The following is a 25,339-nucleotide window of genomic DNA, read 5'->3' on the forward strand; positions in this document are numbered from 1 at the left end:
AGGATCCAGGATTTTCTTCTTAATTTGCATGATTATTACTCAAAGTCAAAGGTTCATGCCAAAGTGTTCTTATGATTTAGTATGTCATTAAAGGCTGAAATGAACCTTTTTTATTTTCTTAATAAAGATGGTGTCCGGCCAGTGTACTAATTCATGCCGTATTTGCTATTTCTCACTAAATTTTGGCAAATGAAAAAAGATTCAACTAGTAATTATTTATCTCTAATTCTCCTATGTGAACTCTCATGATTTCTATTAAAAGGATAATGTGTGCATATTCATTTTTCTCTCTTTGATATAATATTTATAAGTTGATGCATAGCTCATTTGTCGGGGATATATGGGACTTGGTTTTTTTTTCTCGACATGTTGGAAAATATTTCACTTACTTTAATTTGTGACACTTGAGTTATTTAGTTTAGTGCAAATATTAGGTACACATAAATGGATATCGTAGGTCGAGAGATTTCTCAAACCAATCGCTTTAAATACAGTTTTTCTATTTACGTCTGAAGAGCGAGAGTCTGCAATATAGGGGGAAGTGCACATTTAATTAGCCCTTAATTAAAGATGTCTTTATTTTTTAGTCACTATTTAAAATTATTTACTCTTTAGCTGTGCTTAATTAATTTTTACCCGTCCGGGCAAAAATACCCCTGTACTAGACATGGGTGATGTGTAAATATTAAGGATATGGTGTCCTTAACTTCATGAATGCTGTGTAAATATTAAGGACAAAGTATTTTGTATTTGCACCTTCCGTTGTTAAACTTTAGGACATCATGTTCTTAACTTCATATGTGCAGTGTAAATGTTAAGGACATAATGTCCTTTACTTGTATTTGCACCTTCTGTTGTTAAACTTTAGGACCTCATGCCCTTAACTTCATATGTGCAGTGTAAATGTTAAGGACATGGTGTCCTTAACTTCATGTACAGTGTAATGTTAAGGACATAGTGTCCTTAACTTTATGAGTGTTGTGTAAATATTAAGGACATGGTGTCCTTAACTTCATGAATGCTGTGTAAATATTAAGGACAAAGTGTCTTGTATTTGCACATTCCGTTGTTAAACTTTAGGACATCATGTCCTTAACTTCATATGTGCAGTGTAAATTTTAAGGGCATGGCATCCTTAACTTCATGTGTGCAGTGTAAATGTTAAGGACATCATGTACTTAATCAGCACTCATGAAGAAAAGGTAAATATGTCTTTTCGTATTAATTTAATAGAGTAGTGGTTATTTTTGCTCAGCATTAAAAAACCATGTTAAATAGTGGCTATCCCATGCCATTTCTTCTGCAATATACAAGCGGAACTCCAAATCCCTCTGATTTTCTTATGAGATGATGAAATAAATTATTGAGATGGCGGAAATTTTATGGATTGTCTTGAGCCATAATACTGTGCAAATTGAATCTAAGAAGTAAGACATTTAAATCTAACATGAATTCAAATTGGTATAAAAGTGATATGCTGCCAAAAAGTCAAAACAAAACACTTGTTTAAATTAAAGCCATACACTGTATAAGGAGAGTATGAAACTGTGAATGTGTGACTATCAGGAAAGGACCAAAAAGTCAAAAACTTTCTTTTTGTTAAAGAAAAAAGTTCCTATAATGTGTGCTTAAAAAAATAAAAAATTGTATAAATGGTTGAATAGTGAGAAAGCCACATAATTATTTGAAAGATACAATTTCAGAACATAATTCTGCATCCTGCAGAAACAATCTTCACTCAGAAGAAGGCTTTTCATGCACGATCGCTTCAAACATAAAAATTACAAAGCAAATGGAGAAATAAAAACGAATAACAAAAGACATTTCTGAAGAAATTCACAACACCATACTTCTATCTACAAGCAGCCCAACAAAAACAACCTTGTTTTTAGAGGGAAATAATATGAATTGCTAAAGAGGGACAAAGTAATGCAAACACAGAAAAGCTGAAAGTACTTCACTAGTTTAAACAGATAGTACTATTTACTATAGTTCCTATAAGCGTAGTCGATAAGTACATATTTCCATACACAAAAATGTTGTGCTATATAATCACCGATCAGCGGCTAATGGTAAGATCAGAAACTCTGGCAAGAGTTTGTGGCTTCTAGTTTCAATCTAAATTTCTCAAAACACGGTTGAAATCCAGTTTCCAAATTGGTTGTTAGCCAGTCATGTTGTAGTCTTCTGCATGTAGATATGGATGATAGCTCCCCGGTCCTTCCATCTTTCCCATTAGCTGGTCCATTCCTGCATATAAACTTTTATCACATCTACTATCACAAAAAGAACGGAACTACAGTTCAGCTACATAAGGTCACTATATGAATCCTGAATAACCATTCCCGCTTCCATTTGATCTCGGTGGTTGCCACTGTTGGATTTCGTTAGGCCATGTTCTTTCGCTGTTATTTCTGGTGACTGAGTTTGGAATAAATTTATAGACAACAAGTTTTTATGCTTTCTAGTACTAAAGAAGAGTTAATGGGTAAGGGATTGTCGCATTCTGTGAATTTCTTTTTTGGTAACTAAATATTTGTATTTATCACCAAAGAAACTGTACAACCATAGCTAACTAACACAGTTAGTTATCAAATTTTTTCTATCCGACTGCTACATAGCCGAAGAGTTCCTACTAGAATCTAAACTTGAGTACTTCATTTCTAATTCTTGGAGGAGCTCTAACACTCCAAACTTGATTGTCGCATTCTTTTCCAGTAGTTAATGAACTGTGCTTGAATTGGTGACTATTGATATGATGCATTAATTCCACGAGAAGGCTTAAGTGGAATAGGTTAAAATGTTCACGTCTCCAAATGTTTTGTTATCTTCGTGAAGGATCACATGAGTGCAGAAAGTACAAAATAGACTGACTATTATTAACTAATGCAGAATTTCACATCACTTAGTGCGTCTCTATCACTTTGATGATTGATTGAGGATTTGAACCTGGAAGCTAGTTTAACTATGGCACTCATATTTAGTATTTGAACAGCGCTGCACCCTTTGTTTATATCTAAATATTAAAGCATATGGTGGCAGACTGGTAAAAACAAAATGATGTTATAGGAAATAGAAGGAACATACTTGGATTAGACATTCCATAGAAGGACATTTCGCCATAACTTCCAGCAGGTTTTGAAGTACCCTCTGATGGAAACACAGGCTCGGGTTTACTGGTTCGTGGATCTAGAGAATGCATTCCAGAGCTCACTTCAGGGTTCTGATAGCCAACATCTTCAGCCCTTGAAGTTGGCATGTGAGGAGACTGTAGATCCTCTGGCCTTGTTTTCTTTTCATTGGGTGACTCAACCTCTGTCTCCACCTCCGATTCAGTGTTGTTTGTTGTAGCAACCTGTTGCTTCCTTTTTGATCGAGCACGCCTGTTTTGAAACCAATTATACACATTTGTTTCAGAAATTTGGCCATGTTGAGATAAATCAGAGGTTATCTCCTTGATCTTCTGTTTGCTTGGAGTTCCATTGCCTTGGTCAAAGATGCGCTCAAGAATCTGAAGTTGCATAGGTGTTGGAGTCCAGCGTTGTCTGCCAGTGATTTTATGGCCAGCGGATGTCACCAGTGGATCGCAATACAGATTTCCCAGCCTGACTCCTGAGATAGCAGGTAAAGATGAATTCTAATTCAGAAAGTTGTTAGAAACGTGTGGGAGAATATACAGATATATTTCTTAGTAGGCCATGCAGAAGCAGCAATTCAAAGATATGGATGCTTTGCACGATATATCAAGATAATAAGTCTAATTGAAAAATGAATCATCAACAGCTTCTTGCAATTTAAAGTGATCGGTATTTCTTGAGTCTGCATCCCCAGTTAAGACTTAGCAGTCATTTTCATGCCTAATTTGGTCCTTTAGTATGAAACACAAAGCAAAGCACTCAAATAACCCAACGACACAACGAATACTATCATTCGTTCTGAAGTTGAACGGACCAAATAATTTCTTGTGCCATGGAACGGCATCAAAATCAAATATCAATATAAATTTGAAGAACCACTCCTAAGGAGGAGTTTATTCTCTGGTTGCTACGTTCATCGAATAACAATACGAATGCTGAAGTCTGTAAAATACAACTAAATAGAGTCATCGATCATTCAATACACAGAGATGTCAGTATACAATCACTGATAATTCAATACACAGAGATTTCAGCATACAATCATTGATCATTATAATGCATCAAGATTTCCGCTTTCGGGGTAGTGGCAAGTCTATTTGCTAATTTTTTCAGGACTTCCATCATAAGAGCCAGGGTTTATATTGACCTGGTCAGTCTGAAGGAGTGAATCAAATTTAGTGGATGACTTTGTTAACCATCACTGCATCTAAAATAACAAGTCTAAGCACTGAAGATCAATTTTCATTTCTTTCTTTCTTGGTTCAGACAAGTTGTCAGGTCTCAAAAATATTATAGTACTATATTGGACTAAGGAAATATTGAAGTAAAAAACTTAAAGGATCAAATTTGGAAAAAAGATTCTGAATAAAAAGAATGAATCAAAAGAGATTCTATACCAAAAGGTAAGATGTTTCAAACTTTGAAAGCATAAGGAATCAATAAAAAGAAATTTTATACCAAAAGAAATGAGCCAAGAGGCTCAATTTTTTTGGGGGCATTTAAGTTAAAGGACTATTTTAAAATTTTAACCAAGTAACCAGAAATATTATGCAGATAGAAAAGGTAAGAATTTTGAAATGATTCCCTTTTCTATTTTTGGTTCAAGTTTTTGAACTCGATTATTAGAGGGAAAATACCCAAAAAAAACAAGAGAACTAAACTGAAAAGAAGAAGATGATGATGAAGAAATGAAGAGAGAAGAGAAGACCAGAAAATAAAATGGGCAAAGATACAAAATTTGATCTATTTTTTAGAGAATGACAGAGAAGGGTCCAATTATATAACCACTATAATTTGTGAAAAGAAACCCATTTTTTGCTTATATATCAATCAAAAAGAAACAAACATGAAGACACCAAATATAAACAGGACAATAATTGGAGAGAGAGAGAGAGAGAGAGAGAGAGAGAAAAGGTGGACCAGCAAGATCATGTTGGGAAGCCATGGATTTATGCAAATCAACAAGCTGTTCACAAATGGTAGCATATACTGCTATTTGCTTCCTCAAAACTTCCATTTGCTCATCAGTCATCACTTTCACAAACATCCCACCACCCCCTCCTCCTCCTCCCATTTCCTCCGCCGTCTGCGGTGGCTGCTGCTGCTTTTCCCACTCCATAATAATCTCTACCACTTCTTCTTCTTCCTTTAGGTTAATTACTTAAAAAGGGTCAGCACAAAATTGTATAATAGTGACTCTTTTTTGTCTGAATTGAAGTAAATAGAGAGTGAGTAAAAAGAAACGAGAAAGTAAAGCAAAAGCGGGAGAGAAGACTAGTACTGAAGTGGACACAGTAAAGACAAGATTTGGACGTATAGTGTACCTGTACTAATATACAGTCCATGTGGGGTACAATTTTTTATTTTTTTATTCTTTTCCATTTTAAATAAATTACTACTCTTAGTAATTGAAAATTGGAATGACTTTTTGAGGTCTATTATTAGACTAGGAAAAATAATTATTTGAGGTTAAAACCAAATGATTCTCTTGGGATTGAGGTACACAGTACTTTCACCCATAAACATGATATGATTTTCTTTAGGAAAGAAATGGATTCTCAGATTTATTTGGTTATGTACCATGCCTAATTTGGGCGGTAATGTTCGTCCTAATAATGGGCATAAGATTTATTTATTTTTGCACCGTTTTTTTTTGTTCGGTTTTTGAATGATCTTTTCGAGTATGATTTTAGGTAATAGCACATCTAAAAATTTATACTCTATAGTTTATTTCTTTCGGTTTATGTGACTATTTTTTTATTAATTTATTTTGAATAAAATAATATATTTTTATGAGCTTCCAATTTTACTCATATAGAGAAGCTTTCAAAAGTCTTAGTAACAATACAAATATTATGAATGTTTAAACTTACTAATTTTAAGATATTTCTTTATTAGATTTTGTGCTGAGTCAAACGTCAAATAAATTAGAATGGAGTGAATATTAATTTATGAAATAAAAAGGCCAAAGAATAAAGAAAATATCAAAGCTCAGTTGGCTCAGAATATTTCACTAATCCATGATATGATTTTTTTTCTGGAAAGGGATGGATTTTCATATCTATATATATATGCCAAAGTTTTGAAGTTAATATTCATTCTAATATGCGGCACAAAATCTATTACTATTTGCTTTTTTTTCCTTTCCTTTTTTCAAATTCAAAATGTTAACAATATTTTCTGTGATTTTTATGATTTGAAGCAATGTTTTAAAAGGCGTTTTTGGGGCGCGCCCTGGAGCGAGGCGCACCAAAAACGCTCCAAGGTAATGGTGTGGTCTCAAGAGGCATACGCCCAGCAATTCGGGGCGTACGCCCGGATGTTCAGGGCATACGCCGGGATGTTTGAGGCGTGTTTTTTTAGTGAAGCGTAAGCTCCAGAGAATTTTTCAAATTAAAACAAAATTTGTTGAATAAGTCCTTCATATAATACCCAAATTCTCAAAAGTCAGCTTGGTAATTACTCAAAAGTTTTAAAAAAGAACTGAAATGTATTCATGGTCTTTCCCAATTCTTTATCGTGTCCGCTAGTCTGCTAATATCTCCCAACAACAAGAAATATTCAATTTGTTTTTTTTTTGATACAAAGAGAACTCCATGCTCCTTCATAGCAGCAAGTTCAAAGTTCAAATTGCAGGTTAGTCATCCTTTTGGTTCTTCCATGTAGAAAATTTATTCTCGTAAATAAAGAGTTTAGTTACCAAAAAAAAATAAATTATTCTTTTAGACTCAAGTTACTTGTGCTTGTAAGTAGCGTATAATAGATTGTTTTGACTAGTTTTTTTTGTGGGAATAGTTTTTATGCAATTTTACCCATTTATAAATATTTACTATAATTATATTATTTTATAAAATATTAAAAATTAAATACCTATGGGGCTTACGCCTCGCTGAGGCATATGTAAAACGCCTCGCCTATTGCCCAAGCCTTTTAAATACTGATTTGAAGTAGCAGAAGGTCAAAATTAAGAGTTAGTTATTCGAAATGAAAAATTTATAGCCATGTATAAATTTAAAATCTTTTCCGACATATATATTTGGTGCCAAAATATAAATAATTTTCATCTCTAATTTTTGCAAAGTCGGGGTAGTAATTTTCAATAAAATAAAAACATAAAAATTGGGATATAGGCTCGCTCATATCTGTATTTCCTTTGATTTATATTTTGGTTTGTGTGGTGTGCAGTTTTGCTTGGGGATTAGGCAATTGTCACTTGTCAGAGTGAATGTTTGAACATTAGTGCACGCCAAAGCGGGACGGTCGGTTCTGACAGTACTTTTTAGGTACTGTAATATAATTGTTGGCAAATGTTGAGGTACGCACTTTGTAGTATTTATGTTCAGGAAAATGACCAATGATCACTGACCACCTTAATTAACGAGAGGAATGTAATGTGCTTTCTTGTACTCATCTTTTATTTGTTTAATTCCATTGCACTGAGTGTATTTAAATTCTTTATGATATAAAAGATTAAATTAACTTACAACATGTAACTCTTCATTGCAAATTTGATACTATAATATACTCCTAATATGATAACTTGTTATAGTTGTTAAATCAAAGCGATGATCTAGAATGCTTTCACATTAGTAGTAAACATAACTTAAATTCTTGTAATTAAAGGGTTTTGGGCAAGTTAATATGGTAGTCAAATTAGTATATACGGTTAAGGGCCTAAAATACCCATCTATTATTAATAAGCTATATTTACTTTCCGTTTCATTTTTGTGTTATTAAAGTCCCTGCCGATTTACTTTGGTATTTAAAATGCCCCTCAACCATTGTTTATTTATAGTATATTAATTAATATACGTGTCAATATCCTATTGGTCTAAAATCATCCGCCCCATATCTAATTAAAAACTACCCGACCCAACCCTTTTAACCCGACCCACCCGAGCCCCTCTAACTTAAATCCTCTTAGTCACCTCCCTCTAACCTAAATCGATCTGCAAAACTTTGAGAAGAAGAAATTAACTCGAAACCCTAAGTCGTATGTGCTTCAGAAAGACATTGATGCTTCCGATTTATGCTTGTTCTTCTTTAAAAGGTAAGTTTATCTTCCATTTCGTGTTTGTTTAAGAAAGACATTGGTGGTTTTTCTTAAAATATTTTCGGTCTAGTTGATTCTTTGGTTTTTAATCGTTTTATGCTTTTACAGTTTATGATATGAACTCAAATCGACAATATCTATGTTGTTATGTGTCTACATATATTATTTAAGCTATTTTATATTAGGATTTTTACGGGTCAACATTATTGTGGGGATTCTTCTTCTATTGGTGGCCCCGAGTGTGATTTTGTGCCTTTTTCTGGCTGAGGATGTTGGGTTACAATTTGTGCTTTAAGTTGTCGTTTTGTCTATATATGGTGTATGTTGTTCCCTTAAAGTAACAGAGAATCCGAGTATTTTATTGTTAGTGGGACTTTACTATTGTTAATATTTTTAGTCCCCAATTTTCTGTTCCCTTTACTATTGTTAATGTTTCTGGTCCCTTATTTTCTGTTCCCTTTATTATTTTTAATGTTTCTGGCTGAGTATGATGTATGTGGTCCACGAAGTCACTATCTGTTTTATTCTTCTTCTTCTAATTTTCTGTTCCTTTTTTTATTATTAATTATCTTTGTCAGTTTACTTAATATTTTTAATTGCCTTCCAAAATATTAAGGATGCCTTTGGTTGATATAATGTTGCATTGTGGTGGGGATTGGATCACAACACCCCAGATCTTGTGTTCAAAGAAGTTGGTTCACATCTGAGAGGGCATGATTCTGAACTTATTTCTTACATGCTTTTAGAAACAACATACACCAGTGAGTTAGGGCATGTAGGTGTTCAACAAATTGTAAATGGCCCTTCTGGTAATTACTATGAGGTAGAAAAATGATGATGGATGAGGCATTTACTGAGTTTAATTTCTGATGTATTTAAGACACTCCACTTCTATGTTGTTGATGAGTATGAAGAATTTATTAATGTGCCTAATATTGTTCATCACAATGACTCAAATCCAGTAATAACTGATTATGGTACTGACTGTAGTGAATATGAGAGTGAGAGTGATAATTATACTGATGATGATGAGGTTGATTATGATTCTGATGGATTACAAAAAATTGCTAAGCAAAGAAATACTAAAATTGAGGCAGGGCTAGAAAATTATAAGGAATTATACAAGGGTATGAGCTTCAAAGACATACCTGAAGCTAGAAAATGCATTAATTTCTATTCCTTGGCAAACAAAAAGGACTTACAGGTGGATAAAAGTGATAAAAAAAAGGTTGAGGTATACATGTGTTGGTGACTGCCCTTTTGTTGTTCTGATTTCTGGGGATGGAACCTTCCTGGAGTTAGGATAAAGGCATTAAGAGATGAGCATACATGTGAAGAAACATTTGAGAATACTAGGGTTAACTATCAAACAATAGCAAATTACTTCAAGAAGAAGGTGCAAGAAAATCTTAAGTATAAGATTAAGGAGATGAGAGCAGATCTGAAATAATTGTTTAATGTAAATGTTAGCTATGGAAAGTGCAAGAGGGCTAAAAGACTGATTTTGGAAAAGTTGGAAGGTAGTTGGAAGGTAGTTTTACAGATGACTATAAGAAACTTGAGGCATATGTCAATGAGCTAAGGGACACTAACCCAGGGAGTGATATTGTCATTAACTTGTCAAAGGATGCACTTGTTGAAGGTAAAAAAAAGTTTCTGAGAATGTATTTTTGCTTTCAAGCTCTCAAGATGGGCTTTAATTTAGGTTTGAGACCATTTATTGGCTTAGATGAGACATTTTTAAAAGGAAAAGCTAGAGGACAATTGTTACTTGCTGTTGGACTGGACAGTAATAACCAAACATATCCTATAGCTTGGGCAGTAGTGGATAAAGAAACAAAAAGGACATGGACTTGGTTCTTGGAATTGCTTCAAATGTCACTAGATCTCAAGGAGGATGAAGGCATCACCTTCATGTAAGATATGTAAAAGGTATGATATTTATGTCTAAACAGCTTCTGTTGTTTTTTTCTTTTGTCTTTTTAATCAAAATTACTTATTTGAATTCCTTTAAACTTATCAGGGATTAATTGAGGCTGTGAACAATGTGCTTCCTAATTCACATAATAGATTCTGTGTTAGGCACATTGAGTCAAATTGGTGCAGAAAATGGAGAACAACAGAGTTCAAGAAGTTATTATGGCGGAGTGTCTGGAGTTCTTATGAAGAAGATTTCAAGGACCAGTTGAGGTCCATTGGTGAACTTGATAAGCAAGCTGCAGAAGAATTGATGAAGTATCCTCCTCAAGCTTGGTGTAGAGCTTATTTAGATACTGTGTGCAAGAATCAAAAGGTAGAGAATAACTTCACTGAATCTGTCAATGCATGATTTCTTGAAGCTAGGCACAAACCCATCATTAAAATGCTTGAAGAAATTAGAATTAAGGTGATGAACCAATTGAGGGAAAGAAAGGAGGCAGTGAGGTCATGGACAAATGAACTCAGCCCACATAGCCTGGAATTGTACAAGGAGTACTTGAAGATAGCTAACAAGTGTCATGTTCATTCCAACGGTGACCTAGGCTATGAAGTTTCAGAAGGGATGGACATGCATACTGTTAACATGACTTTGAAGAAATGCACATGTAGGACTTGGGATCTTACTGAAATTTCATGCCCCCATGCCATTAAATCCATACAACATAAGAAGATGGACCCTTTCAAGGAATTCAACTGGTGGTATAGCAAGGAAGCATACCTGCTAACCTATAAACACAAGTTATAACCAGTGAAAGGTGAGAAGTTCTGGAAAGTGGACCCATCTCAAGCAATAGAACCACCTGAGTTAGTCAAGATGGCCGGGAGACCTAAAATTAAGAGACAAAGAGAAAAAGACGAGGTTATCAAAAGGCAAGGTGAGTGGGGAGTTTCCAAGAAAGGGAGAGTCATGGCATGCAGTAATTGTGGAGAGCCTAATCATAACGCTAGAGGTTGTGAGAAGGTAATGGTTACTTTTTGTAACTTATTAGTGTCTTATTTAGTAGTGTTTAACTTATTTTTTTTATGTTTACACAATATCCATGCATGGAAAATATGGCAAGAACAAACAACACAACTTTGGTTGATGAAGAAGAAATAGAGCTGACTGCACCTGAAGCCAGTCAGCCTACTCAGTCTAATTAACAAAGTGAAGGCTCAAACTTTGTGTTTATGCCTACACCAAGTATTTACACTCAGTCCAACAGTGAATTCCGGACTTTGACTCTCCGGATCATGATCCACATCCAGCTTTAAGGCCAACAACTGTGTCAGAAGTAGGAACAAGACTTCAAGCAAGACAGAATCCATCTCAACCTTCAAAATCAAGGGCAATAACTTTCAAAGGGGATCATGATGGTGTTAGTGTTCCATCAAATCTGCCTTTCAAACCACTAGGCCTCAGATGGAAGGGAAAAGCTGCATTAACGGGAAGCCAACTGAAAATGCAAAGTAAACAGAAAATGGAGAAGCTGAAGCCCAGAAGGGGGAAAAAGTGAAATCTACTGTAATATAATTAGATGGAAAGTATTTTGGTTGTAATTAATGTTTTGTGACAGTACTATCTACCTTCTGTTTTTGGTTGGTGAAACTTAATGTGGGATGCCATATTATAACCCAGGTTGTATAAGTTTTTTGGGTTATAACATTGCATCCACCTATGCCATGTGCATTTATGAAACTGAATATGCCATGTGCATTTATGAAATTTAGCCTTTATTTACATGCTGTTGTGTGGTGATTTAGTCCTTGTGTAGTGATTTACATGCTGTTGTCTATTAGGTTGTCTTCAACATATGTTCAGCTGTTTGATACATTGAATATGCCATGTGCATTTATGGTATAAGGAGATATATGTTCAACCATTGAATACATTGAATATTAGGTTGTCTTCAGCATATGTTCAGCTGGTTGCCTTTATTTAGTGATTGATATAGGGTGCTGCATTCATCCCTAAGGCATCACTTCTTAAGCTGCCAAAGAGCCAAACTTTATAACATTGCAATCTTTAATTGCCAATTATAACCAGCCATAATCAAAAGTAGGAACAAATAGATTTAAGTAGTAAGATACATCATTCGATATATAACTTAAACAAGTTACAAAAAGTAAGATACAAAAAGTTAAGGCTTAAAATACATCATCCGATGTTTAGCTGCAAATATTCATGAGAAACAACACATCTACAAGAAAAGAACTTTCACTGTCCATTATCAATTCAGCTTCAACTTTTGATAATAGTAGCAATAAATCCTACAAATAGCGCACATGAAATCATAATGAAGAACTTCATCTTGAGAATTCTATCTTCCAACTCCAATTTTTTCGTTACTAGAAGATTATTTCCTGCCTTCAATGCAACTACTTTTTCCTTCAATTTGACCCTTTCAGTCTTGCCATCATCCAACAACGACTTCAAATTACTGATTTTAAGATTAGCCACATCCAACTCACACTTCAAATTATTGATTACAACGAGCGCTCTGTCCGGGACATGATCCTCTGCCCATTCCCAATAACCACATGAACTACCCTAAAAAACAATCCAAAAAAAATTACTTATGAACATTAGCGAAACAAATCAGTCAGAAACAAGAAAAATTCAAACAAGAGCCATATATAATCACTTACTTCCGGTTTAGGGCACTTATAGAATCTCCTCCCAGGATTTAAAGGAATCATCGAAGTAAAATTTTTAGCAAATTCTCCACAATGACACTTCCTCTTCGATGAACAACTGACTTCTGACATATCAAGTTTTCAAAAAATAGATAAGGCGAGAGTGAGAGAAATTGAAGCACCCAACCTATTTTGTGGAAGAACCCTAAAATGGCTTCTTCTCAGAGTTTTGCAGATCGATTTAGGGTAGAGAGGGGTGACTAAGAGGATTTAAGTTAGAGGGGCTTGGGTGGGTCGGGTTAAAAGGGTTGAGTTGGATAGTTTTTAATTAGATATGGGACGAATGATTTTAGACCAATAGGATGTTGACGCGTGTATTAATTAATATACTATAAATAAACTAACGGCTGAGAGGCATTTTAAATACCAAAGTAAAACGACAGGGACTTTAATAACACAAAAGTGAAACAGCGGGAGGGGGGAGGGTAGATATAGCTTATTTTTAATAGTAAAAGTGTATTTTAGGCCCTTAACCGTAGTATATAAGCACTTTTGACTTATATATGCATTTAGTAAACACCAAAGATACTTAAAAGCCAAAAATCAACCAAAGCGAGAAGTTGATCAGCTAATAAGTGGGTGTTTAGACATAAGAATTGTGAAATTCCGAAATGAATGAAAAAGAAAATCAAGCGAAAATGGTATTTGAAATTGTAGTTGTGTTTAGACATGAACACAATTTGGAGCTATTTTTTCAATTTTTCTGAGTGATTTGAAGTGAACTTTTAAAAAAAACTTTTTGAACTTTTTCAAATTTTCAAAAAATTTCTAAAATTATTGGTTATTATCGTATTTATTTTATCCATAGATAATAAAAATTCATAAAGAAAGACAGAATGAATAAACTCAAATTATTACAAATAGGTCTCTCTAATGATAATTCAGTTCAACTTCAAGTGAAATTTAAAATTTTTATGGCCAAAAACTAATTTAGAAAAAAAATGAAGAATTAACCCAAATAGCCTCCCACCCAATCGCTTAAACTAAAAAAAAAACGGTTGAGGTATAGTATATGAATAATTTGTGTATTATGTGTGTATAGTTGTATATAATCAATGTATAATCTATGTATATGGCTAAAAAAGGTAAATAGTGAATATGACTGGTTATTTGTGTAAAGACCCCGAAAAAAAAAGTGAAAAATTTCCAAAAAAAAAAAATGAAGTCTTTTATGGCCAAACGAACCCTAAGTGCTTCTAGTTTTACCAAACTTTTGATTACTTAATTACTTTTATCCCTAATAACTTTTGTTATTCGATAAAGTACCTTCCAAAACAAAATTCATAATTTCATATCTGCTCTATTTTCGTCTTTCATTATTTTTCATGCAATTCTTTTTAATTCATATTTTTTTTTTGTAAATAACTTTAAGGCCATTTAGTTAGTTTAACAAAAAGTATTTTTCACCACTATTTTGCCAAACATATCAATTACAGTACTTATTTTCAACTTGAATAATTTTATCTAAATACATAAAGCTTATTCATAAATTAAATTAAACACTTAAAATTATTTTTCAACATTTGGTAGCTACTTTTAATCAACTAATCCAAACAGACTCTTACTCCTTTTTTTGGGTGTTGTACAGAGGCTTTATGACCATTTTATGTTTTTTAGTACAGTAGGAAAATGGGTGAGAAATACAAAAGTAGAGAAGCAAGAGCCAAAAGGTCTACGTACGCCTGTCCATCAACTATCCGCCAGTTGCGGCCAATTTGCCGCCAATTTATGAGGCACGTTTTCTTCTTTATAAACCCCACCTGTGACTGTGACATGGACCGCTCATTCTATCAATTTCTTCTCCTTTCTATTTCTAGCTCACCTTCAAATTTTTTTTTTTTTTGGCTGTAAATTAGACTTAATTTGACTTCCACGATTATCAGAATAATTAATATTCCACGTATTTCATATAATAATTATCTGGAATCTCACGAACTGATCAAGAGTTCATGGTATCACATGTAAAAGTGCACATGCACAACCTTCTCTCCGTTTATGTTTTCATTTTTAATGTTGCGTTGAATGTTAATTGAATTTGGAACATAATGCCAAAATCCGTCAAAGCAAAAATACTAAAAGTAATTAAACCAAGTCAAATCAGAATCTGGTTTTGCATGTGAACTTTTGTCCATCCTACTTTCAATTCTCTTTTTGCTTGATGCTTATCTCATATTTAATCATAGCTGAATTTTAACAAACGAAGTCTCAACTGCAATTATTATCAAGTTAAAAGAATTTTTTGGTGAAGGATGCTATAGCTTTCTATTGAGTCTATTCAGTGGCAGTGCAAATACGAATTAATCAGACCAATAACTTCAAATATTAGATAGTTAATTTCTTTTTTGTTTTCTCATAAGTAAATTGGGGCGTCATCTCAAATTTCCTTTATTTTTGTAGGGAAGGACGGAGCAATGCCGACGTGTCATGTGCACCTCCGCGGCGCCGCCGCATCACATGGCTAGGCCGGTCCACCCCTATAATAAATTGGATGGAATTAAAGAGAAAGGGAGTTTAAATTCCCTGTCCAGTCTGCTCCGAAAATGACTAGCTACCACACAATACTGTTTCAACTTTTCACGAGTAACACGAAATCAGAGTTTCCTAATTCGGATCGCAAATTTTAGGCAAGACGTCCATCAGAAAAAAGCTGAGTCCGGAATGGTTTGTTTGGTCTCAAGAGACCATAATAGGTAAAAGGAAAAGGTAAAAGGAAAAGACTGGGCACCATAATATATAGGGAAAAAGGTCCACAATTGCCCCTCTACTATGGTATATAGTTGAAGTTTGTCTCCCCGATATACTTTTCGTTCAGATCCACCCCTCCGTTAACAAACTTTCTAGAATTGTCCTTAATCCTAACATCCCTCTACCGTGGCAGCTGGCCCCCTGAATTTTTTCCTTGTCAGCTGCCAAGTCACTCGACCCCCTCCCGTCCTGACACTTCACGCTACTCATCTCTAATCTCATGTACCCATTACTTCTTGAGAGAGACTTCAGCAGCTAGCCTCACATATCCCCATCGTCTCACCATCTCCCTCTCAAAATCGACTGTTGTCGCTGGAGTTGGCCATCGGCCGGCTGGCAGTCACCTTTCCTCTCCCTCGCTTCTCTACTGTTCTTCTTCTCGAAGTAATAGTTGCAAAATAGGCTGGAATCTGAAGATCTGAGACTTTGTGCTTATGTTTTGGTCATTATTGCTCTAGGCTCGCCGTGTTACTATTTTCAAGTTAGGCGTCATCGAAAAGGAACGAGAAACCTTCAGCAAACCAACTGACCAACTCAACTTATTTTAGGTGTTAGTAGAAACAGAGAGAGAAGGTAGAGAAAAAATAGAGCAATAATAAGTGACCAGCCGTAGTCGCCGGCAAGGCTCCATTCTCGACTAGCAATAGCAACTAGTAAAAACAATCCGCCGGCGATAAACTCTGGCAGATTTGAGATAGTGAAATACACATGAGTTATACCACTATTGACGAAGCTTTGGAGCTTGAATTTTCGAAACCCATATGTGGAAGCAAAATTGAAATTATGGGTAAAAATTATTTGTTGTTGCTGATTTGAGTTTATAAATTAATCATACCACCAAGTTGTTGAAGAAACTTAGAAACACCATTGTTATGGTCCTAAGAAAAATTGAAGAAGACGAAATGGGTTCCTCCGATTGCTTGATCTTTTGCTCAAATTGGTCACTGACAACGTTGTTGAAGTTAATGGCAATGAGAGGAATGTAATAGGCATGTGTGATGATGGGGTTAATTTTAACGTGGGACCTGTTGATATGGCAGCTGATGTGGACAAATTAATAGAGGTATTGGGTGCCACGGTGGAGGGACGTTAGGGTTAAGGGCAATTCTAGAAAGTTTGTTAACAATGGGGTAGATCTGAATGAAAAGTATAACGGGGGACAAACTTAAACTATATACCATAGTAGAAGGACAATTTTGGACCTTTTCCCAAATATATATAGCGCGGTGAATAACCGCGCTATATATAAAAGTTGAGCTCACCAATAATTCTTCTGGACTTAACTGACACACCAATAATTCATAGGGGTATAACGCGCATATTTAAGGCGCTATACATCAAAAATTGTACCCCCGAACTGGTTTTTCCTTATTTAAGGTGTTTCAGGATTTTGTAAAAATTCATTCAGGATCCTTCAAGTCTTTCGAAATATCTATTCGTTAAGTTATTTTGCATTTTGTTATTACGTCCGAAGAGCGCAAAATTAGGGTTTCATTTTATTTGGGGGGGGGGGGGTGAGGTTGTGGTGGAGAATAACTTAGTACGCTATAGTTGTTCTCCACAGTGTCATGTTAAGTTGCCACTTATAATGGAGTACGATACATTGGTACCGTTGTAATGTAAAAAAATGAGTGTGAGCAAACGTTTGGTGAATATTAAAGTAACCGGAAGATATCCATATTCTGTTACTCTGCAAGGGGTTGCTTGTTATGCTGAGTTTAACATCGAAGACGATGAAACTCTGAAAGATTTTTTGAGGACTCCGAATGAACACCGGGAATTTCTTGTAATAAAAATATTAGAAATGTACGTCAAGGCTGAAGACGTTCGCAATAATGAGGTTCTGCAAAGTAGGGATATCCCTCAATCATCGGGGTGGTTATTTTGGAGAAGTTTTAGCCGAACAGGTTCCGGGTGAAAGAGTTTGGCCTGATCCGAACTTATCTCCACGAGCGAATGAGGAGCGAGGAAATAATTTCTCCCTTAGTTTACATAATCCACAAGCCGAGTGGTAAACTCAATTTTCCTTTGTGTTACGATGTTTATTTTTATGTATTGACTTTGTATTAACACCCATATATCCCATAGGGGGTACCGGCCAGATATAAATTTTACAAGTTATGTACCAACGACCAGTCGGAATATGCTTAGTTTTGGTGTGTTGGATCATGGTAGTCCATCCGGGAGTCATCATCAACAGGATAATGTGCATCATGGGATATCAAAACATTATGATTTGTAAGTGAAGCGATAAAGTTTATATGTAAAGTTTGGATCAATTTGAGAAAGCTCATTATTTTATTGGTTGTGCAGTGAAAACAAGCAACTTGAAGGTCCTGTCCTTACTCAATTGCCCGAAGACGACATATTTAATCGGGATCTGGCAGATGCACAGAGTCAGGAAGAGAATAGTAATTATGACAACAATGCTGATGAGTCTGGAGATGACACACCCTTCCCTGATGAGGGTGATGATGACGAGGACGAGAATGCTGAACCTAATTTGACGAGGGAGCATGCTCCACCTCCCGTTAGACCAAGAGTGTACGAGTCCCACGTCACGTTTCATTCAAGGAAGATTCCCTACCTTGATCATTTTCTAAGTATGCCGGATGTGGATGCCCTCACAAGGTATCTTGACGAAATTCAGACAGCAATGTGGGATGAATCTAGAGCAATGGTGCTGTCAAAGGGCATGATTTTTGCTGATAAAGCGCGCCTAAGCAGGGTGGTGCGAATGTACAGCAGAAAAGAGTGTCGTGAGATCTTGGTTCTTGAGTCATCTCCGAATGTATACAAGGTTATTTGTCGTAGATGGTTTCAAGGTTGTAATTGGATGTTGCATGCCAGAAAGTTGAAAACAAATATGTGGTTTGCGGTTAAATACTTTGACATCCACAATTGTGAAATGGGCACATTTAGTGGGAATCATTTTAACTTGAATGTTGACTTGAATTCTCTTGTGTTGATTCCACATATTGAAGCGTCCATAAGGTACAAGATCAAAGAGTGTATAACATTGTCCACCAGGTATATGGGTGTACCATTACTAAATGAAAGGCATTTCTCGGGAGCAAACGTGCGTTTGAAATTGTTTATGGTAACTAGGATAAGTCTTTTGCATCTCTACCAGGTACATGGCTGCATTGCAACACTTTAACCCCGAGACTGTTGTTGAATGGAAGCTTGAGCGGAGTCCGAAGAATACCAGAACACATATATTCTGGCATTTAAACCAGCCATTGATGGTTTTGTGCATTGTCGGCCGGTAATATCCATAGACGACATCATGTCTATGGAAAGTATGATATTAAGTTGTTGATCGTCGTTGCAGTAGATGCTAATGGAAGTATATTTTTCCTAGCATTTTCTATTTGTGCCAATGAAAGCCAAGAGACGTGGACATTTTGAACCACTTGAAGGAGCACGTTGTCAGACAATGTTTAGGTATTTGTCTAATATTTGATTGTCATGGCGGTATTTTAAGTTCGGTACAAAATTTGCGTGCATGGAAGGAACCGTATGCCTACCACCGTTACTGTGTGAGGCACCTAAAGGGAAACTTTTAGAGAGCTTATCCGAACAAGACTTGCATGGTTTAATGTGGATGGCTGCAACAGATCACCAAGAGTGTAAATTTAGGAGGCGAATGGAATTGATCAGGCAGGAAGATCAAGGAGCCTATAGTTGGTTGATGCGACATGAGCTTGACAAGTGAACTTTGCATGCAGATGGTGGCAGAAGATGGGGAATTCTGACTACAAATGTGTCTGAGTCTTTCAACGGGTTATTAAAGTCTGCACGTGGATTGCCTATCACTGCCATGGTATAGATGTCATTCAAGCAGATGGCGGAGAGGTTTGTTGAAAGATCTAGAGGTGCATCGTCGTAGATGGAAAGGGGTGTTGAATTTATGCCAATACCAATAAAAAGATTTGAGAAATACAGGAAGCGAACACAGTGGCATTCATTTTTGTAGTATTGTAACGAGTGAAATATTGTTGAAGTTCCCACTGCTATCCATCACAACCGGGGGAATAATACACACACCGTCAATGAAACCAGAAGGTTATGCTATTGTGGGAAATGGTCCATCTATCACATGACATGAAGTGCTTTCAACAAATAGGTTTTGCGGCAATGAGGTACGTTGATAAAGAATATAGTGTTGCTGCATACTTAAAAACCTATAGTGGACAGTTGCAGCCAGTAAGTGCTGAGCATTATTGGCCGCCAAAACCATTTAAAATGGTGTGTAACAAGGATTATGTGTGTCAACGACAAGTGCAAAAAAGAACGCGTATACGGAACCAAATAGATATGGGTGATACCGTTTATGCGGGTAAATATGGCATATGTTCGCAAACAGGACACAACCGTAAATGTCCTTCAGCTGGTTTGGGTAAAGGTGGTAATTCAACTTCCGGTGGAAGTTCATCCAATGTGCCCAATTATCAAGGATACACATAGTGTATTGTTGCAGTAATTTGTTGTAATAAGTGTATGTATATGTTCAGCTTGCAAAATGTATGAAATTAAATTATGTTTCCATTGGGGTTATATCTAATTGATATTTAGCATTAGTACTTCAGTAAAACCCCAAGAAAAAAAAAATTGTCATTCGCCATTATCGTCACTGTCTGGCACTATTTCATTTTCACTGTCTTCATCTTTTTCGTCAACATCGTGTACGTACCCTTTGGGACCGAGGGCATTGTAATCTTGGCCCTAGTTGACACACATTTCTCGTATTTTATCACTATCATCAATAGGACCACTTGCTTGATTTATATAATAATATGGGACTCCTACGTTCAACATTTGTGGTAGAAACTTAGGTAGTCCCTCCCACTCGACAACTGTTGGAGAACAGGATAATCATTGTCTTTATGTAATTTTTCATTTTCTAGTAAATCCTAGTACTGATACTCCATTCCTCCCAGGTAGTTAATATCATCCATTGCATGATGAACAACTAGTGTCTTTTCCATCTCTAGAATCTCCTTCATCAAATGCCGAATCACTTCTGGTTCATCTTTGTATGTGTTTGTTTGGAAGGTTGCAGACAGTGCTTGTGGCACAACAAGCCCATGCCAGCGGCATAGTACTTCACAATCACATCGTTTTGAGTAGCCCCAAATTCGCGTACCTTCAGACTTTGTAGAATGCGCTTCGCCCTCAATAATGTTCCCTGCAACTTTGAGATAAGTGTGTATATTAATAGGTCCATTTTCCAAGGAACGTAGAACACCACACCACTTGTCATCAACCAAATCAGTATAACAACCTAGCATATTTTTTTCAAGGTAGGATCGATAGTGTTAAGACGTGTTCCAGGGGAATTTGTTGAACAACCTTCACCCTTTTGCATCTTCTTGAACCACTTATTAAATGTTAGTGGCATTTTTTAAATCGATGTTGTAATATTTTTTCAAATAGTCTTTGGATACATATCTCTTGGTTTAGCTTAACAAGCTGTCTTATACCCTAAAGAATCATAGCGCGCCACCAATATACGTTATGTGTATTGTTTTGTCGACCTAAATAAGCTACCGTTTCTGAAAAGCTGTCGTTCTACAAAAGCTGTCTTGTAATATGTCCCTCAGCATGTCTTTGGCTCACTTGATTCAGTATCCCTTCAGTAGTAATTATCATAATTTGTGTTTCCCTACCATGTCTGATGCTGTTTTGTTTCCTGATGTGAGTTAACATGGCTGTCTTATGACACTAGGATGTATACTTAGCATAATTTGGACCTTTTAGGTTTTAACTTGTTTAGTATTATGCACCTGTGTATGTCAATCTTTGTCAATCCTGCAAACTTGTTTCTCCCCTAATTCTTTCAATATGATTCTGCCTATGTGTTATTTTGCTAAGTGTTGAACTTGCTTCTAAGTCTTGATGAACCTGCTCCTAAGTCTTGTGCCCTGATTGATTAGCTTCTCTGTGTTCTCAACTTTGCTATGTTTACTTTAAGCTATAAGTATATTTCCTCAACTTCTGTCACTTAACCATTGTCCACTCTCTCTCATCTGTTACCTATGCTATTCTGAACCTATTACTCTTGGCCGGCTGAAAGCCAAGGCTACCAAGACTCTTACTATTGACCTCCCTAGTGTGAGCACTGCTCGTCTATTTGAGACCCTTTTGAACTCTGACATACTAGGATTTGGGGTCCTTTAGCTACTCCCTCTACTACTGAGACCTAAACTATTCCTCACAGTTAATTCTTCCTTCCTATTATCTACTGAATATGTAAATTGGCTGGTCAATCTATGGTTGTGTGATCTGGCTTAAGTTCTTCTATGGATTCTAGGTTTTGCTGATGAATATGGTTCTAGGTATGTTGCGTGAGAGTTGTTGAAGGCCCATGCAATGCTGGGTGTTTCCTTTTGGGCCTGCTATGGCCCTACTGTCATTATTCGTATAATATTTATAATCACATTCATTACTGGGCCTGTAATAACTTTGTAATGAACAATTGGGGTGTTAGTGAAATGGGGAATGGTTAGATTCTAATATTTGCATGCAAGGGTAGAAAACATGCCTATAGAATTCAATGATTTACTTGTTATATATGCCCTTCACTCTCTAAGTGCACTGTAGAAATCATGTCATTAGGAGAAGCACACACTCATACTACTAGCAAAACATGAGTTCAAATGCTTCAATTGTTTCTACTTCTACGTGTTACTAGAAAACCTGCCTATAGGAAACAAATACCACTAAACTTTCTTCCAATTCGCGTAACTGCAGCATATCCACTAGAAATCATGCCTATAGGATTTAACTATCCCATTTGTTATTATTCCATAATTCTCACCTAGAAAACATTTCTATAGGGGGTTAAGCGTAATAAAAATTGGTTCCAAGCGCTAATCGTTAAAGATCATGCCTATAAGGTATAACTACTCGCTCTAATTTGTTAATGTTGAATTTCTCAAACGCTGTTATTGTTTAGTTATGCCACTGTTAGAAAGCATGAGTACATCTGGGCTTTTTGATAACTAGGGATTTTGATACATTTTATACTCCTCCTTGCTTATGTTTTGATTAGAAATTTGTACAAAATAGTCCCAAAAAGGCTCACAAGTTGTGCTTGATTGCAGGTTTGATCAACAAGGTGACAAGATGTCAAAGATCAGCTCAAAAGGAGTGAAACTTGCACAAGTATCAAGGCAAGACAAAGCTCAGGAAAAACAAGGCCAGTGCGGCCGCACACCATTCTGTGCGGTCCGCACAAGTGAGGTTCAGAGAGTATGCAACTCAAGCAAATCAGGCAATGCGGCCGCATGGGATTTAATGCGGTCTGTACTGAAGTTACTGCGGCCGCACTCGATTTAGTGCGGCCCGCACAACCAAGAATCAGAGAGTTGCTATTGTCGGAGATTGAAGCCAATGCGGTCTGCGCTCCATTTCATGCGGACCGCACTAGAAGCCACCGCGGCCGCACACCATTCTGTGCGGTCCGCATTGCCCGAGTTCAGAGAGCTGGAATTTTGTGTTCAGAGCCCTAGTGCGGCCGCACACCATTTTGTGCGGTCCGCACTAACCCGCAGGGGTATTTTTGTCCAGACATTTCAGCTTAGTATAAATAGCTTCTTTTCCATTTTTAGGTTAAGCAGATAGATTTTTGACTGAGTTGCGCTCGTGACTTCCATTTCTTTAGCTATTTTGGGCAATTTTATCTTCATTTCAACATTGAATCTTCTAGTTTATCTTAGCAATTAATTAATATGAGTTGTTTTTCATCTATTTCTTTGTTTCTTTCTCTAATTATGAGTAGCTAGACCCATCAACTAGGGTTGTGGCTTAACCCTAGTGTGGGTAATTGATGGGTCTTGTATTTTAGAGTTTGATTGACTATGGGTGTTTGATATTTGGGCTAATTCCATGTTTAATTGCTAAATTAGTGGTTGCAAACACTAGTTTGTGTTTAGTTGACTTTTGCTCTTCTTGAGAAAGAGAGCCTAAGTCTCTAAAATTAGTCCAACAAGGAATTGGGGCGTACTCAAGAGAATTGATAGCCCCAATTAAAGGGTTAAACCGAGAGATCGTAATACCCGACTTGAACCTTAATTGCTTGTGCAAATTTGCATACCCAATTGGTCTTGAGAAAGTCAATTCGGGCAAAATCACTCGAACTACCGAGAGGTATAGAGTGAGTAGAATCGAGCAATGGTTATATCATACTCCCCAAATGTGTCAATCTAGCTTTAGACTCAAGAATCCGTCAATTGACCACCTAGGCGAAAGTCACTACCCTAGTGCCTTTTAATCATTTGAACAACTCGCAATAGTTTAATCCTAGCTTATAGTAGTTTAATTGAGTATTGTAGTTTATAAAATTAGAATCATAATTAAAACCAAAAATGTGTAGAAGTGCAATTTGGAGCAAATACACAACTCCACTTTAGATAGACACCCAACTCCAATATCTAGCTCCCTGTGGAAATCGATCCCGACCCTAAATCGGGTAAAAGCTGCTTCGACCTCTCTCGCTACTTAATAGTAGTGCAGGGTTGGCCTCGATCACTTTTTGGCGCCGTTGCCGGGGAGCTAACGGTTTTGGCTATCTATCTAGATAGTTTTGTGTTTTGTTCTTCTTTCCTTCTTTGTTACTAATTTGTGTGTGTCACAACTTCAGGTACAAAATGGCATTAAATGCTAATGACCCTCTTGGAAATGTGATTGTGGTGGAGGAGGTAGATGACAATGGCGATGAAGAGGTGCCTCTTGCACCTCAAGGATAGCGTAGAGGCCGCCGGGCCAATGCAAATGAGAACATTCCAGACCCTCCTCTGCCACCTCCAAGAGCGGTTCCTCGAGTACTCCCAAACCAAGGCTATGCAAGTGCAATTGTCCCACCCCGGATCCGGGCGGGCAATTTCCAAATTACTAATGTGATGTTGACATTGCTGGAGCAGCGTGGGTACTTCACGGGCGCTGCCACTCAAAATGCTTACAAACATCTCAAGGGGTTCGTGGATACTTGTTGGGGGAGCAAGCAAACCAATGTGTCCGAGGATGCGCTTCAATTGAGGCTCTTCCCATTCTCACTTAGAGGGAAGGCATTGGACTGGCTTGAGCGACTTCCCAACCATTCCATCATAACTTGGGATGAGTTGGTGGATAAGTTCATTGCCACACCGAACCATTACACGAGATTTGGGAGAGATATAGAACTATGGTGAAGGAATGCCCCAACAATGATATGACCGAGGCTATGATACAACAGACCTTCTATCGGGGCATCAATACAACAAATCAATGCATAGTGAATCAATTGGCCGGGGGAAATTTCATGAAGCTGCCTTATGATGAAGCTTGTGCTATTCTTGACGAGATGGTTGACACATCCTCCGCTTGGCAAAGTAGAGCCAATGTGCCACAGGGTGACCCCACGGTCACTCATTTGCACAAAGAACTACATGACCATGGACAGGCCATAGCAGAACTTACAACAACAATGAACCAATTAGCAAAGGCACAACTGCAACAAGTTCAGAATCCTCGCCAAGTAAATGCCATGGAGGGTGTTAACATGCTTGTGAACAATAGAAGACAGAGAGGTCAACAGAACCAAGGGAATTCGGATCAATTTGACAATGATTATGGTGGATTCCAAGATGATTGTTATGATGGGCAGAACGAAGAGGTGCAATATATGAATAATTACCAAGGCCAAAGAGGCAATTCTTCTAACCAACAACAACAGTGGAGATCCCAGGGCAATTGGGGTAACCAA

The 25,339-nt window shown here is 36.7% G+C and overlaps 2 protein-coding genes across 2 annotated transcripts; both read right to left on the bottom strand.

The window, feature by feature from the left end:
- Window positions 1–1,793: 1,793 nt before the first annotated feature.
- Window positions 1,794–5,433, bottom strand: LOC109209945 (WUSCHEL-related homeobox 8-like). Its single transcript, XM_019373309.1, has 3 exons — window positions 5,058–5,433; window positions 3,088–3,612; window positions 1,794–2,250 (listed from the first exon to the last, which is right to left on the bottom strand). Exons 1-3 carry the CDS (start codon window positions 5,254–5,256, stop codon window positions 2,165–2,167), a joined length of 810 nt encoding a protein of 269 aa, XP_019228854.1. The 5' UTR covers window positions 5,257–5,433; the 3' UTR covers window positions 1,794–2,164.
- Window positions 5,434–12,364: 6,931 nt separating this feature from the next.
- Window positions 12,365–12,918, bottom strand: LOC109209948. The gene is made up of 2 exons (XM_019373311.1): window positions 12,799–12,918; window positions 12,365–12,700 (listed from the first exon to the last, which is right to left on the bottom strand). Exons 1-2 carry the CDS (start codon window positions 12,916–12,918, stop codon window positions 12,392–12,394), a joined length of 429 nt encoding a protein of 142 aa, XP_019228856.1. The 3' UTR covers window positions 12,365–12,391.
- Between the last annotated feature and the right edge of the window lie 12,421 nt (window positions 12,919–25,339).

Source organism: Nicotiana attenuata, unplaced genomic scaffold, assembly GCF_001879085.1.
Source record: "Nicotiana attenuata strain UT unplaced genomic scaffold, NIATTr2, whole genome shotgun sequence".
In the NCBI taxonomy this organism is placed as follows: Eukaryota; Viridiplantae; Streptophyta; class Magnoliopsida; order Solanales; family Solanaceae; genus Nicotiana; species Nicotiana attenuata.